General features: G+C 42.6%; 1 protein-coding gene across 1 annotated transcript in view; it reads right to left on the reverse strand.

Moving 5' to 3' along the window:
- The window catches only part of LOC142200097 (fibrocystin-L-like), a 169166-nt gene that overhangs the window by 49951 nt on the left and 102273 nt on the right, over window positions 1–16942 (reverse strand). Inside the window, exons 29-38 of the mRNA XM_075270161.1 lie at window positions 16595–16756; window positions 16043–16164; window positions 15399–15724; window positions 13513–13655; window positions 12944–13048; window positions 12065–12250; window positions 11554–11724; window positions 6272–6486; window positions 3893–4877; window positions 2458–2703 (exon numbers count right to left, since the gene is read on the reverse strand). Coding sequence (XP_075126262.1) covers window positions 2458–2703; window positions 3893–4877; window positions 6272–6486; window positions 11554–11724; window positions 12065–12250; window positions 12944–13048; window positions 13513–13655; window positions 15399–15724; window positions 16043–16164; window positions 16595–16756 — 2661 coding nt within the window. The remainder of the gene's footprint in view (window positions 1–2457; window positions 2704–3892; window positions 4878–6271; window positions 6487–11553; window positions 11725–12064; window positions 12251–12943; window positions 13049–13512; window positions 13656–15398; window positions 15725–16042; window positions 16165–16594; window positions 16757–16942) is intronic.

Below are 16942 nucleotides of genomic sequence, written 5' to 3' on the forward strand. Positions count from 1 at the left end.
GACTAGTCTTAAGAAAGGCTATTGTTCCCCTACCTTTATAATTCTGCTCTGCACCGCCGTTCCATTGATATCCTGGTTTTTCTCCATATGAAAATAAGTCTCCAAACAGCACAGGGGGCGCTCTCCCTGTGTTCAAACACAGAGGGGCATCCCCTATGCTGCCTGAAGACCCTCCATCTTCTTCTCCCAACCGCCTCTTTGCTGCGTCTTCTGCCACGTCTTCAGCCAAAAGCGCCAACTGGGCATATCCATCATGACGGACCTGCTCAGTCGGGGCTTTCGGCTGAAGGCACAGCCGATGACACAGCGAAGAGGTGGTAAGAAGAAGATGGAGACATCGCCGAAGAGTCTTCAGGCAGCACAGGGGACCCCTGTGCTGTCTGAAGACTCATTTGCATACATCGAAAAACCAGGATATGAACAGGACGGCAGCGCAGAGCAGAATTATAAAGGTAGAGAAAGAATAGCTTTTCTTAAGGCTATTCTGAATTGGTATAACTTCAAAAAGGGATTCTAATGATAGAATCCCTTTAAGTATCTCTTTCATATATTGTAATACATTAGAGTTTAGAAAGTCTGGGGAAGGATAAATGTTTGCACTTGAAAAAGGGCATCAATTAGCACGAAACGCCAATAAAGATGTCTGTCTAAGTCCACTTGGGTGAGCGCTGTCTTCTTCCTGTTCCTGTTGAGAAGGCTGGTCCTTATTTGTTGCTGTTCTGACGTCCATGTGACGATTTTCAGCCGCTGCCCTGAGTTCTCCACATTTACTGCCACGCCTGTAAGCTTGTTGTGATCCACACAACCCAGCCAGGTGAGCACTTACCTGCATACTTACCTATGCCCACTACTGTAACGGTACTACACAAGGATCGGCTCGGTGCCCTGTTGTACTTTTGTAGAAAGTTAGGGTAACATTTTAAGCAGGCAAAGTGAGTACGTTCACACATACTAAATTTACACAGTGTATTGTGGCAAATCTGGAATAACTTGTTACATGTGTTACTTGAAGAAATGTCACAGTTTTTGCTGTTGACTTGGTACAGAATTAAACCTATGCTCAGCAAATTATTAAATCCGATGTGAAAATCCAAAGCATCATGTTGAGAACCACAGCACAAGCCTATTCTCACTGCAGATTTTTTCTAACACGTGGAAAAGATTTGCTAAAGAGACTTTAGAGCCTCCACCCCTTTTTATACTGATGTCCTATACACAGGATACGTCATCAGTATCTGATCAGTGGGGATCCAACACCCAGACCCTGCACCGATCAGCCTCTAAGGGCCAGAATCTACAGAGCTGGAAAAAACTTTGCGAGAGTAACATGTGCACTCTACAGTATAGAGGCCGTGCCAGAGAACTGCAGCTCTGCTCCTATTACTTGTGGATACATCTTCAGTAATAGGTGAATATTTTGGACCGGAATCTGAGGTGGAGGCCACCTCGGGTTCTGGTCCAAAATATGGGATAGCCGTGTTCGTGGCACTGTGATCCGGATTAGACCCAAATGAATGGGTCTAGTTGGGAGTGTCTTCAGGCAGATTGCATGTACAACAATGAACATGTTGCTTCTTTTTTCCGAGAGCCGGACCAAACGGCTCCAGGGAAAAAAAAAACGACCGGCTCCCATTGAAATCAATGGAAGCCGTCTTTTTGGTCAGGATTTTAAGGTGAATTTAGCCTCAAAATCCCAACCTGACCAAAATACTCAGTGTGAACCCAGCCTTAAAAAATATTTTTCATATGAGGGGCTGGAAAATCCCTTTAAGATTTGATATGTTTTTCTAAAACGTCGTCATCATACTACTAGACTGTAGATTTTCTACTCAGAAATCCGGATGGAAAACTTGCGAAATGTAGATGTGCAGTACTGTACTAAAGATTTAGGCAGGATGGAAAAATGTTACGGTGAAAGAATGTTTTCAGAAATAGAAGGGTTAATAGTTTATCTTTGTCAATTAACAAAACTAAGTCAATAAATAAAAGAGAATTGTAAATCCTATTAATATTTGGTGTGACCTTTGCCCTTTGGAGGAGGAGTTCTGGAAGTGATGATACGGCCCCCACAGATATGGCCCTGATCTCATCATCCTCCAGTCTGTCTGGGATTGCATGAAGAGACAGATGGATTGGAGCAAGCCTACATCCGCAGAAGATCTGTGCTTAGTTCTCCAAGATGGTGGTGGTAACAACCTCCCTGCCAAGTTCTGCAAAAAAACTGTCTGCAAGTACCGAGAAGAACTGATGGAAGGCAAAGGGCAAAGGTCACACCGAATATTGATGGGATTTACATTTCTCTTTACTTCATTTACTTAATTGACACAAATAAACTTTTAACACTTCCGTTTCTGAAAGTATTCTTACTTTGCAGCATTTTCCCACACCTTTGTATAGTACTGCATTTGTAATAGAGGTCATACTAGAGGTCGCCAGCTTTGGCCGAAGTAGACTCACCTTGAGTTGGAGAGACCCCGGTCATTGTAAGTTCATAGGTGAATCTTACACTGGATCTTGCGAACCCCTTCTCATTTTTGAATGAAACAGGGAACGTGCCGCCCCAGTGATCTCCGACAGTGCAGTTCAGCTGGCTATCAGACACCGCTATGATAGAGCATGTGGTATTGCCAATGGTCACGGTAATTTTTGAGGCATCCAAACCAAAACCTGAACCGGTCAGTGTGATGTTGGTTCCTGATGGTCCTGAGAAACAACACAAAAAAAAACAAGATTCATGGTCTAAATCTAGCCGATTTAATAATCTGATACTTATGTAGAATGCCCTCAAATTTTCTGCACACAATGATGAGAAAAGTGGATGTGGTCTCCATAGGGAGCACATTTTTCCTCAAATCTACACTTGCTCATAGGTATAGATTTGATTATCTGTTACCTCCAAATGTGACAAGTTTATTCAAGGAGCAATCCAGGGAGCTAAAACTTCTGGCAGTGAAACTTACTAATATATTCGCCATGGAATATTAGGAGCTTTCAATAGTGCTGCCTGGTGGTCAGAAGTCTTCTAGTTCTTCTCCCATTATCTTCCTCCAACACTAGATCATGAAGATCTACAATCACTCTGGAAGTCAAAATCCCTTCTACTCCTTCTCAGAGTAGAGCAGAATTAGTAACAAGGTCAGTGTCAGACTGTGGTTTCTTGGACCCACCAGATAAAATAATTCTGGGGACTCACTCTCCAACATCCCCAAAGAAAAAGATCACAGTACCCTTCAAATTAGGGTGTCTTCTGCTAGATAGGATTTGACGATCAGGATCGGGAAAGATCGGATACAGATCGGCAATAGAGCACATTTCATGATCGGGATCGGCTGGAAATTGATCGAAAATCAGATTTTAAAAATGATCCTGAAATCTCAAGATCAGCACAACACTATTCATGTATATATCATTAATAAGGTTGAGTGATCGGGATCGAGAAAGATCGGATATCGAACGGAATCGGGATCGGCTGGAAAATGATCAAAAATCGAATTGTAAAAAAGATCCTGAAATCTCAAGATCGGCTCAACCCTACTTCTAGACCATTATTATGCTAAGGTCTGGGCTGCCCAAAGGATCTTCTACTACTCTGGTGGGCCCGTTCAACACTACACATGATGATCCAGAGTTGGAGCTGAACTAGAAGACTTGTGTGAAAAAACGATCCTAGGGGGCGGAGTTAGTAGGAAGCAGAGTTAATATTGGTAGTTTCCATTCGGGTCGTGCCCTATGATGGCTTTCTTACACAAGATGTTGCTAGGGTCCATTTTATTTACTATAGTCATATTCCTCTAGACATTTACCTCTAGGTATTTATACATTTATCAATGCAAGAATCCTATCATTTTTTCCAGAAGAACCCCTTCAAACTTTTTTTTTTTTAAAGTCTTACCTGTGTTTGGAAGAATTGACGTTATTGTTGGGGTGCTGGCCTCAGAGTAGGAGAAACTGAGCGATGGGTAATAAATGGTTGGTATACGGATATTCACATTTGTAGTTTGAGCAATGGTGCTGGTAGGAGTAATGCACTGGAGACTGCCCGGAGTAACTGCTGTAACTGGACATGGCGCACCGCCTACTTTCACTGTGGTGTTGACAGGATGAAATCCATTTCCTTGTATGAGTAGAAGAGTTCCACCTAAAACACTTCCAGAAGGTGTCAAGAGGGCGGCTACAGCAGGACTGTACAGGGTGAAATACCCCTGAGCCAAGCCTTTACTTAGTACAGTAACACTGACCGGATAATATCCGGCAGGAATGGGGTCTATGTTGCATGTTATATATGTGTCATTGACATTTACTACATATAATTTTGTGCCACCGACATAAACAACTACATCATTAACGTCTGCGCCAAAGCCAAGACCACTGATGTAGATGGTGGTGGAAGTGTTTCCAACCTGAGCTGGGTAAACATTGGATACTTGTGGTGTAAGTGCACTGGAATAGGTAAAGCTGCAGGATCCAATGCACCGGGCCGAGATTCCCTTCACTGTGACCCCAAAATTAACACTGCGTGAATAACTGGATAGCGTGTCACATACAATATCTGTGTAATTCACAGATACAATGTTACAGCCTAACCCTGTCACTGCAACACTACCATTTACATTTATGAACCTGGACCCGTGTATAGTAATTCTGGTCGATCCTGTAGTTGACCCAGTGACTGGAGAGATATAGTCAATGTGGGGTAGTAGGGCGAATCTCCTGTACGTCTCATTTCTTACAGAGTTGATGGCATTGCCCAGGTTGTTTACTGTAAGTGACACCATTTGTGCAACCCCAATATCCATTGAGTTCTGGGGATCCAGGCGACATGTAAGCGAATTCTTGTCAGCAGAAGACACAACACAGGGATACCTGCCCACTGAGACCTGAGGTAAAAATACACAAGAAAACAGGATTTTGGAAGTAGAACCATAAATAACTGGCATTATTAAATTTTACTATCTGGGAAAGATGCATCAATACTGGTACAAAGGAACAATGGTGTATTTATGAGATTAGGGGTCCCATATCCTTGGAGCAGTGGATTGCACATGCCTGCTTCTAGTCTGTTCACCTCCAAGGGACTCATAGAATTTCAAGGAGTGACACTGATTATAAAAACCAGGGTCCCGGAAAAACTCAGGCTTTTTAGTTTGAATAGAGTAACAATTGCATATCCTCGCTGGCACTTCATTCAGTTCTATGAGTTGGTAGGAGATAGCTGAGGACTAGGGTTGAGCGATGGGGATTGGAAAAGATCGGATCCCGATCGGCGATTGAGTAAATTTCACGATTGCAATCAGTTACCGATCCCACCTAAAAAAGATTGGGAACGGAATTCCAATCCCGATCGCTGAACCCTAGTTACCTGCACAGAACTGCTACCGCTCCTGGAGCTCCGGGCCGTTGTTCTCTGTCTTCTCCTCTCTCATTCACATGCCGGCAGAGTGCCGTGTGCGATCCCGCCTCCCTAGGCAAGTGTTACTGATGCTGGGAGTAGGCGGGGCGAATTGTGGTTTAGGAGAGTGTGGGCGGGTACAGGTCGGGGAGACATGAGTGCATGAAATTCACGGAGACATGAATTCACAGAAGGGGTCCGGCGTACCTTTAATTTGAACCCCCCTCATTTGTGTTTTTTGTTTTTGATTATTGAGCAATAGGGACACATTATTTAGGTTTTACCTCTTTTATTAATAAAAGCTACGTTTTAGCCAGCAATCTTCGTTGAAGAGGGTACCCCTTAGGTTTAAAAACATATTTATGGCATTTCTCACCCAATGTACAACTATTATATATGTTACACTATTAGGGTGAGTTCACACGGGTTTTTTGGTCAGGATTTTGAGGCTGTATCTGCGTAAAAATCCTGACCAAAAAGATGGCTCCCATTGAAATGGGACTCAGGTGAATGGGCCTAGTCAGCGGAGTAGCTCGAGTTGAGGGTTGTGTGGCTGAGCCATGAAATCTGTGGCAATATTGAGCAGGACACTTATTTTTTGCTTTGATCTCTGTCTCCCATTAAAAACAATAGGAAGTAAGTTCGGGGATGAATTTAGAGCTAATTTTGAAACAGAATCTGCATCAATTTCAGAACCAAATTCCACATATGATCACATTAAATTACAAGATGTAATTGATCACCTTACATATAACAAAGAACAGAATCTTGTTATAACCAATTCCTCCACCTTTATACATTATTTCTTTACTATGAGGTGTCATTTGTCACAGTCATACTCATTATACTAGTGTGATAAAGCTGACTGATAAGGTTTTATACCTGGTTGGCACAAGTGAGGTTACTGAAGCCGGTTCCCGTGATGGTTATTGAATCATAGATTGTTCCAAAGTTTGGTGTAATGTTGGTAATAACGGGAGAATAACACTTGGAGAATCGAAACTGTATAGATGTGTTACTGGCAGAGGGGGTGGTGAACCGAGGGCACTCCGGGTCTGGTGTGACACAGGCACTTGGCGGTCTGGTGGGAGACGGAGCTGTAGAAACATCAAGACAACCAGTCTATGATAATAAATTCTCTTATTGGACAGCAGCTTTAGTAGTTTAGTTTTCATTATGTGAGTTGCAATAAACCAGGAGTGTGCTCACCCTAGAGGCCCCATTGCAGCTGAGGCTAGAATTCTAAAGTTCACATGGAGTTTTTTGGACCGGAACCTAAGGCGGAACCCAACTCAGGTTCTGGTCCAAAAGCCGGGTAGCAGCGACTTAAAGCTGGTGTACTGTACCGGCATCCAGCCGCGCACTCTGCTCCGGATTAGGCCGAATGAATAGGCCTAGTCCGGAGGAGGGAGTGTCTTTAGGCTGAATCGCAAGGCGACTCAGCCTGAAGAATGAACATATCGCTTCTTTTTGGCTCCCGGATAAAACTCCTTGATTTCAATGGGAGCTATCTTTTTGGTCAGGATTTTGAGGCGGATACAGCCTCAAAATCCTGGCCAAAAAAGTACGTGTGACCTTACCCTTATATCACGTCCATGAATCCTCCCCTCCCACGTGCTGAATTTTAGGGTCCATTCACATGGAGATTTTTGGCACTGATTTTAATGCTGAATCCAGGGCAGAATCAACGCGGAAAATAAGCCTCCCCATATAACCCAATGGGTTCCATTGAAGTCAATGGGAGACTTTTTTTTCACATAGATTCTGACGCAGATTCAGTGTCAAAATCAGCGCCAAAAAATTCTGTGTGAATGGACCCTTAGCGGGTCACAGGAGCCTGTGCTAGGAAAATTTTTAGAAGCTAACGCAATCCATTCACAACTTATAGTGATATATATTCAGTAGAAGTGCAGGTTTTCAAGGTACTGTAACTTAAAGGAATTGTTCAGCTCCAAATGTATATTTCATACTGATGACCTATCCACATGTCATCTCATCTGATCTGTGGAGGCCTGACACCCAGACCATGCACATATCAGCTGAACCAGCTGCCTCGAGGTGCCAGAATCAGCTGCAGTAGACGAGGAGCAAAAGCATCTTTGCTCCTTTCAAGCACCATTGTTAGGGTAAGTTCACACAGAGCAAAAGAATATTTTTGTGTGGGGGGATTTTTGCACATTAAAAAGTTAACTTTTATTAATTCCTATTAAAAGTAGTAATACAAAACAAAACAAAAATAAATGTTCCTAAAAAACTGTGTGTGGTCTTAATTGTACTTGAAAAAGTTCCACCTCCAAGAATAAACACAACTCAGTACTTAGTCCTCACTAGACAGTGCTCCTAACATTGGTTTACAGACAGGAACACTGGATTAGCTGATTTCTGTTACATATTCAGCTGAACTCCTGAGGACTAATTGACCAGATCTCTCTGAAACGGCTAGGAATGTTGTTCTAGGGCTGGATAATAACTGATGTTGAATATTGCTGACATATAGCTATTAGCTATTGAATCCACCCATTCACATGCACATATAGTTTACTTCTGCCACATGAGTAAGTAACTAGCCATGAAGGGGAGTGACATTGCTAGACTGGGGTGAAACTATTCTCGGGCAGGGGATACTGCTTGTTTCTTTCTGAGATCGGCAGAACCCACACATCCACACAAACACACTTTAGAACGACGAGAAGCCTGACGCGTTTCAACTAACTTGTCTTAGTCAGTATCATCAGAGGCTAACTATCTTTAAGAACATGCCATTAGACACGGCGCTATTACGAGCTATATTTTCTCATTTTTCAGTAGCCCGGTCGGTCATAGTTTCTGACCGCAGCGAGCGCTTGATGGAGCCGGGTTAATAAACCCTAAGATCCACCCCTTTCAATGACGCAACGGGGGGTGTGGTTATTACATCACCAACACCTCCCCCCTGACATCAGGCCAATCCCGTCCTCAGTACAACGGCCAGGATCGTAACCAGGCAACGCAAGACGCGTATTCGTTACAACCAGACCCCGCTTCGCGGTCTGCATCTGACGGAGCTTACAGATTCAAATGGAAGACCCAGGTAAGTAGCTCACATCCGTGGATCCCAACCAGCCCCATATTGAGGATATAAAACAACCTTCCTAACATAAGCAGACCCCGGACAGTAGATGAGTCAACACCGTTAAAAATATTACCCTAAAAAGCGGTCTCAAACCGCAAGGTGTGAATAAGGGTACCATTAGGCAACACTAACGGAAAAACTTAAAACAGGGAGATTGCTAGTGGGATATTAATCAAAAATAGCTAAGAGTCATATATCGGAAACCTATTAAGACAGGTTAATGTTACCAAAACGAGATGACTAAAAAAAGAAAAAACCCATGGTTAAATAGCTATATGCTCATTGGTCCTAATAGACTATAAATGAGGGGATTATTGATATAGAGTTAAAACTTTCACAAATTTCCCCAGCTTATATAAAGGAGGCAAAAGAAATATACTCATTTAGACCCTTTGGATGTACTGAGTCCATCAAGAAAATCCATCTTGTTTCTCGTTGGAGTACTTTCCTATCAAAATTCCCCCCTCTAGGTGATGGTATCACTTTTTCAATGCCTTGAAAACACAGACAATTTACATCTCCACCATGTACTTCTCTAACATGTTTAGAGATGGGGGTGGGTTCTTCGCGTGTGATGTCATTGATATGTTCGCAAATTCTCCGACGAAACTCCCTCGTGGTCTTTCCCACGTACTGGAGCCCGCAGGAACATGATGCCAAATACACCACCCCCATAGTTTTGCAGTTAATGAAGCTCTGTATATGATAGGTAGCCCCAGTATTAGTTGATGTCACTGTGTTACCTCTCTTTATAAATTGGCATGCCTTACAAGTACCACAGGGGTAGGTACCTTTCAAATCTGCCTGATGTCTATCCAGCCAAGTGTCAGCCGACACTGCTGGGAGCAGATAACTGTGTACCAACTTATCTTTGAGATTAGGACCCCTACGGTAAGTGATACTTGGCCTTGTCCCCACTAGTGACCCTACAACAGGATGGGACTTAAGAATATCCCATGATGTATTTAGGATTCTTTTTATTGAGTCAGCTGCACTGTCATATGTTGCGACCAACCGAATCTCATCAGAGTCCTGTATGTTACTGCGTGGATTCAGCAACTGTGAACGATCTGCGCTCAATGCATGATGGTAAGCTTTGCGCAGGACACCTTCTGGATACCCCCTTCTGGTAAATCTACCTCTAAGGTCCCTGGACATGCTTTGAAAGTCCGAGAGGTGAGTACAATTCCTCCGGATCCTAAGATATTGACCCTTCAGAATGCCAGATTTGAGGGGTTCAGGGTGCCAGCTTCCCCATTGTAACAGGGAATTCGTTGCGGTTTTCTTCCGATGTACACAGGTCCATAACCGACCCGACGATTCCCTAGAAATCGTAAGATCCAAGAATGTCATTTTTTCTTCTTGGATATCAAATGTGAAGAATAATCCAAGGTCATTGTCATTGAGGACCTGTACAAACCGGCCAAATTCCTCCCTGGGCCCGTCCCACAGAATGAATATATCATCTATGAAACGGACCCAGAGAAGCACCCGCCGAGTCCACTGATCCATTCCGTCACAAAATACCCTCTCCCTCTCCCACCAGCCCAGGTAGAGATTAGCAAAAGATGGGGCACAGGGACTCCCCATCGCAACTCCCCTGAGCTGGTGGAAGAGGCTGCCCTCAAAGGAGAAGACATTATGCTCGAGGATAAACCGCAATAGGCTGAGGACAAAGCGATTATGTGTCTCAAGGTAACTACCACATTCCGCCAGGAAGGCCCCGACAGCCCCACACCCCAAATCATGGGGTATGGAGCTGTACAGGGCCTCCACATCAAGACTTGCCATCAGAACACCAGGGGGTACATGGATGTCCTCCAATCTACGGAGTACATCCATAGTATCTTTCAAATAGGAAGGGAGACCAAGGACAAAGGGTCTGATGATATCGTCCACATATAGGCTGGCATTTTGGGTTAGGGATCCAATGCCAGCCACTATGGGACGCCCTTTCAGAGGGGGATACCCTTTATGTAATTTAGGTAGGGCATAGAAAGTTGCCTGAATGGGATGTGGAGGTAACAAAAATTCTTGTTCAGTCTTACTTATAAGATTTTCTTCCCTGGCCTTGTTTACAATATTCGCCAGTTCATCATAATATCCACTAATGTCCTCCCTTTTTATTTTCTCATATTCCTCTGGATTTTGTAAAATATCGTAGCACATCCGAGTATACTGGCAACGATCCATAACCACCAGGTTTCCCCCCTTGTCGGCGGCCTTGATGATAATATTTTTATCCCTTTCCAAATTTTTCAAAGCTCTGGTCTCCCTTTCATTGAGATTTGATGGTGTGGTGTACTGTGGCCTTTAAGTTCACACAGAGTTTTTTTGTCAGGGTTTTGAGGCCGTACTCCGCCTCAAAACCCTGACCAAAAAGACGGCTCCCATTGAAATCAATGGGGCTGCTCAGGTCTTTCTTCTGTGAGTCGTTTCTTCCGACTCCCAGAAAAAAGAAGCGAGGTGCTCATTCTTCAGGCCGAGTCGCCTCGTGATTCGGCCTGAGGACACACCCTCCTCTGGACTAGACTCATTCATTGGGCCTAATCTGGAGCAGAATGCGCGGCCGGATGCTGGTGCAGTGCACTGGCTTTCAGTCGCAGCTACCCGGTTTTTGGATCGGAACCTGAGGTGGCCTCCACCTCAGGTGCTAATCCAAAAAACCCTGTGTGAACTTACCCTTATAGATCGGATAGGGCAGCCGCTCTATGCTTATTACATGTATAGGAGCCGAACCACTTACATTCGCCGTCCACCCCGAGGCATCTGGACTATGGGTCTTAAAATGTACCATGATTTTGAGTATATATTGGTAAGTATGTTTTATCATATATTTCTACAACAAAATACCCTCAACAAATCCTGAAATCCACATTGGACCATTGCCCATACCCATGATAACCAACCAGAACTGAGTACAGTTTATCTGCAAGGCCTATGAAAATAAAATCTCCCAATCCTTGTGTTCCTACCACTAAGAAATGGCAGAGTCGCCAGAATTCTGGTCTAGGTCAATTTCTAGAGATTGTATATTATTATGTTGACTTACCAGAAGCATAGGTGGCCTCCATTCCTCCAAGAAACACGCGCACTGGACTGCTCTGGTCACTGCTGGGGAATACGTTGACCACTCCTTGCATAACTACGGAGTTGCCATCATTAACGTATCCGCTGCTGTAGTAATAAGTACCCGGAGATGTGAACTGATATGAAAAGACACCTTAAGAAAGAAATATTAATATTATTAACAAGAAACTATTACAAAGCCTACTAATGTCAGTGAGCTGTCATGTAAGGCATTGAAAAATATGTACCCTCCTATCCTAAAACATTCAGCGTTGAAAGAAGTGCCACCAAGTGTACTGGAACAGTGGGTAAGAAAACCCCAATGTCCCCTTTCAATCATCTTACATTTGATGTAAGGGAGTGAGCAAAAACTCATAGTTTACACTTCTTGAGCTACTGTTCTTGCACATGGAACCTAAACTTCTCAATCAGCTTATATCTGTAAAGAACCCAACCTCACAACTTATTAAAATACTGATACAGTGGGTACAGACCTGAGGGCACACGGGCCCCACTGTTGAAGGAAATTCCATCATAGGTGACGCTTCCAGGATACGACACTGAGAATACTCTGTATCCAATACCCGTGATGAGCGGCTGAGAGTTCCATCTCCAAACTACAGTGTCTCCGGTAGATATCACCAGGTTTGATGGAGACCAGGCGTAACCAGTGCCGTACACTAAAGAAGATATACAATCATTAAACAATGCAAAATGTATAATTGTATAATATGCAATATCATAACAATCAATGTATCTATGGGCAACAAAAATGAGATAGAAGAATAACATTTTCCTTAAAGAAAGTCTGTCCCCAGAACCCAGCATATTAACCCAGACCTGTAGATAGATAGGTTGGGGTAACCTGATTAAGGCTGAGGCCCCACGTTGCAGAAACACAGCCTTTCTTGTGGCAGATTTTGCTGCGGTTAATTAAGCTAAAGTCAAGAATGGATTGAGCAGAAGGTAGACATTTCCTACTGAATATATTTCCCATTCCTTTTGTAGCTATTGTTGACTTTGGCTCAAAAAAACACAGCAAAATCTGCAACAAAAAAGCTGTATTTCCACAATGTGGGGCCTCAGCCTTAAGCTATGACCCCACGGGCCGGAGCCGCTGCGCTTTAAACAACCTCAGCATGAATACAAGCCAAGCAGGGTCACTTGCAACTTTTTTCCTTAGTGAAATGTTTAGGTTGTGTTGCGGTAATCTGATGGTAACACCATACACAGGTTACGGCTGAATAGTGGTGTGCACAAGAATTACATTGTAACCACAGGTTATATTCATCTATAGTAAGAAACATTACATCCATGTATGTACATTGTAGCATTCTGTACTTATTGTTGTGAATGCAGGATATTGTACTCACCTGAATTTTTTCCATCATTTGTTACTGTATATACTGTGCCAGATCTTTGAATCACACAGATCATCTCATTGGCGGAACTGACCGAGACATTGCATGGTAGGGAGCCTAACATACAATAAATATAAAATTGTATCTGTTCAAAAGAAACTTTCATTTGATAGCAGGAAGTTCTGCTAAACTGGGCCACAGTGGGGCAGATAAACTGATAGGGGGAATTTTGTGGTTTTTTTTTTTTTTTTTTTTTTTTTTTTTTACCACGACAGGCATAGTTGTGGCGTATCTTTGGCACATTGCTCTTTCTTGCACCAAAGATGCACACACATAAATCAGAACACTTGTGTGAGTTACACTGGAAATCTACTTCAATTCCTGATTAGTATTGATCTCCATACTGGCACATGGGTGTGCACATGGTTTATTAAGGAGTCAGTGCCCCTTGATAATTCAGGCACGCCTATGGACTTTTATTAAGACTGGCAATACCACTCCTCGCCTCCATTTTCTTTAGTTTATTTGTCCCAGTGTGTATTACCCAGCTTTCTCAGTAACCAATATCATTAATACGTTACCTATTTGTACTTGATTTTCATTGGGGTCCAGACTGAACCCGGCTCCCGTCAGTGTGACTCGAGAACCTCCATACAGGGATCCATATTGTGGGGAGATGCTGTTCACTTTCAGAATATATTCAACTGAGGCTTCACTGCCCATGCTGCAATAAAACAACGGCAAAGTGTAATATATTGGGGTAGAACATAATTCAGTTGTTGGATTTTAACCTGCCCAATTATTGTTGCGGCTTACTGGGGCATTGTTTAGAAAATCTTCCACCAGAGGTGTCTGAAGAAGACAGAGGAGTCTTGCAGCAGCTTTCTCCGCATTCAGGACATATGTATGTTTAGAAAAGTGTGCACGTGTATGAGAGGTCCACGCTGCGGAAACACAGCTTTTTTTTCTTTCAGATTTTGCTGCAATTTTTTGAGCCAAAGACATGAATAGCAACAAAAGTAATGTGAAATATATAAAAAGTTCTTCTACCTTCTGCTCAATCCACTCCAGGCTTTTGAAAAAAACAAAAAAAAAACAAAATCTGCAACAAAAAAGCTGCTTTTCTGCATCATGGGGCCTCAAGCCTAAATCCAGGTTTAGTTGTGACAATCTTTTTACATTAAATTGAGTCTGTCAGGTCCAAAATGCTTCCAAATCAATGATAACGCAGTATGCGGGCCTTGAGTAGGAGCAGAACCTTTGTGGCCACAATGAAACAATGCAAAGATAATCAATTTCCTGTATATGCAAATCAGTCTTCTTACTACCAGAGGACTTGATAATCTTCAGTAGTTGATACCTTTTTAATGGCTAACTCATAATGATGACAAATGGCTGACGTTTCGGCACCTCTAGGGTCCTTTATCAAATTAAATTTAAAAACATTTATGAAGGAGCATATATATATATATACAGAGCAGGCACAAAGGGTGTTAGATTTCAGGAGGAAGGGGGGGGGGTTGTTAGTAATTGGTGGTCCATGCATCCTATGGAACCCTAGGCACACCATACGCTACCATATGATGATCCATAAATACAGAATCTAATGGAGGATGCAACATGTTCTCTTCGAATTTCCATATAGAATCAGAGGCATAAAGTAATTAGAGGTTATATGGAGTTATAATCTGCTTATGTGCATGAGGCCTATGGTTACGTTCACATACAGTGGCTGCTTTCTTGCTGGGGTTGTGTCAACTGTTAAAGCCTCAAATAACCAACAAAAGTGAACTGCAAATGGCCACACATTTCCTTTGCAGCTGAAAAGTGAGCGGCTGAATTAGTAATAAATAATCATGCTCTCATTCACATCTCTAGGATCCTATCTATACTGGTAGCTTATGTAAATTGAAGCCTTTTCCCTAAATATATTGCTTTAGAAATTCTGCTTTGTTCTCCTGCTATGTGACCTTATTCCATCCCATTGTTTACACTGTGTTTCCATAACCATGGACCTGTGAGATAGGACAAGTGACTTCACTTACTCAGCTAATTGCACTTTGCTGATAAAGTGGAGTCTGTTATCTCTCTATGTAAACACAAAGATAAGATGGAGTTCATTCTGTACAAGCATCTGCATATTATCTCATCTGTATAAGTGTTGTGAGACTTCTCCAGCCCGTTTAGCAAGAGGGAGGAAAAATACAGGAAGTGAGAAGCAGACACTGCAGGTAGCCTGGCTGAAAGACTGAGATGGGAGAACCCCTTTAAGGATGAGTTCATTTTGTTTCATGAGTTCTTCTGGTCCATCACAAGTGCTTGAGCAAAAAAAGACGGTCCATCTAAGGACAGACAAATGTTGATCCTGAGAGACCCGACTGACTATAATTTTACTTTGCTCTGCAGTACTCATAAATAAATCAGCCCCACAGACTAGTACAGTGTCAAGGAACAAAAATATAAATACCTGGTAATAGCAAATCCCCAGTTTCCGACTTGTACCAGGACATTGTACTTCCCTGGAGGAAGTGCGGGCAGAAGACATGTTATACTGGTTGGAGTCCAGTCCAGAACTTCACACGGTTGATTCCCAAGAATTACGGCATTGCTCGCTGACTGACTTTGGAATTTACTCCCTGAAATGGTCAGGGTTGTATTACCCAAAACACTGCTGGTACTTGGGCTGATTCCAGTGATGGTGGGGGCCAGGTAAGAGGTAAAATTGAAGGCATTGTGTAAGGTCCGGTTGAGTCCATTCATGAAAACAAAAACATCAGCAAAGCCTTCTGGTCCCTGAAAAAATAACATTATTCATGTGTGTGACCACATTTTAACATTCGTGTTTCGGCCACAAGACATTTACATTCTATGGTTCTGTTGAACAGTATTTATATTACCGTAAGATATTATAGTGATTTAAAGGGTTTGTTTTATCTGAATAACCTGAATATATTTTATGAGATCAAATAGAGATCAATGAAGAACCAATAACAATACAATACAGAAAATGATCATTTTACTGCAACTGTTGCTTGTCTAGAAGTAATATAAATTACTGTTAGTACATACAATTGTAGATAGAGAACAACATCATACATGACATGAACTTACCGCAGAGGTCAGGCACTCAATCACAGTCAGATTGGCAAAGACCACGGCACATCCACTGCCACCAAGTTTCACCTCGGAGTCCCCACTAAACCCAGAACCATGAATTGTTACCAGTGTGCCTCCTAGAAAGGAAGGATATTTCCAATGTTAATGCAGAGATCAAGCCAATCTCACGATCGCGATTGGGATCGGCTGGAAAATGATCAAAAATCAGATTTTAAAAACGATCCTGAAATCTCAAGATCAGCTCAACGCTACCCCATAAGCATAAAGTAACTAGGGTTGAGTGATTGGGATCGGGAAAGATCGGATCCCAATCGGCGATTGGTCGGGATCGGTTGGAAAATGATCGAAAATCGGATTTTAAAAATGATCCTGAAATCTCAAGATCGGCTCAACCCTACCCTATACACAAGGACAGCTACTATGTTGAGACCCATGTCCCCCACATTGACACCCATATAGCTCTAAATTTGTTATCCCTGTCCCCCTATCCTAACTAGGCAAATAAACAGGAATTATCTAAATGAGAGAATAAATCGACTTAAATACCTGCGCGGCTTCCGGATGAAGGTGTGATTGAAGAGACTGTGATCTGATAAGTAAAATTCAAGTTTCCACCATAGGATATTGCAAATCCCAGGCCTGCAATGTGCACACTGATTCGGGACGTTCCAGCACTTGCTTTCTGAGCTTGACATCGGATCTCATTGTCTACAAATAAAATACACACAAAATAAGAACAAAAAAAATACTGAACAAATGATACATATGATATGTAGCCATCTTTATACATGTATCATTAATGGGATCGTCTCAGCAAACACAACTTATTATTAAATGCAAGACGCAGGTGGGAATATGCAGTTTTACAGGCTGGTCATTCATATAAAGGGGTGA

The sequence above is a fragment of the Leptodactylus fuscus genome, chromosome 4 (assembly GCF_031893055.1).
Source record: "Leptodactylus fuscus isolate aLepFus1 chromosome 4, aLepFus1.hap2, whole genome shotgun sequence".
NCBI lineage: Eukaryota > Metazoa > Chordata > Amphibia > Anura > Leptodactylidae > Leptodactylus > Leptodactylus fuscus.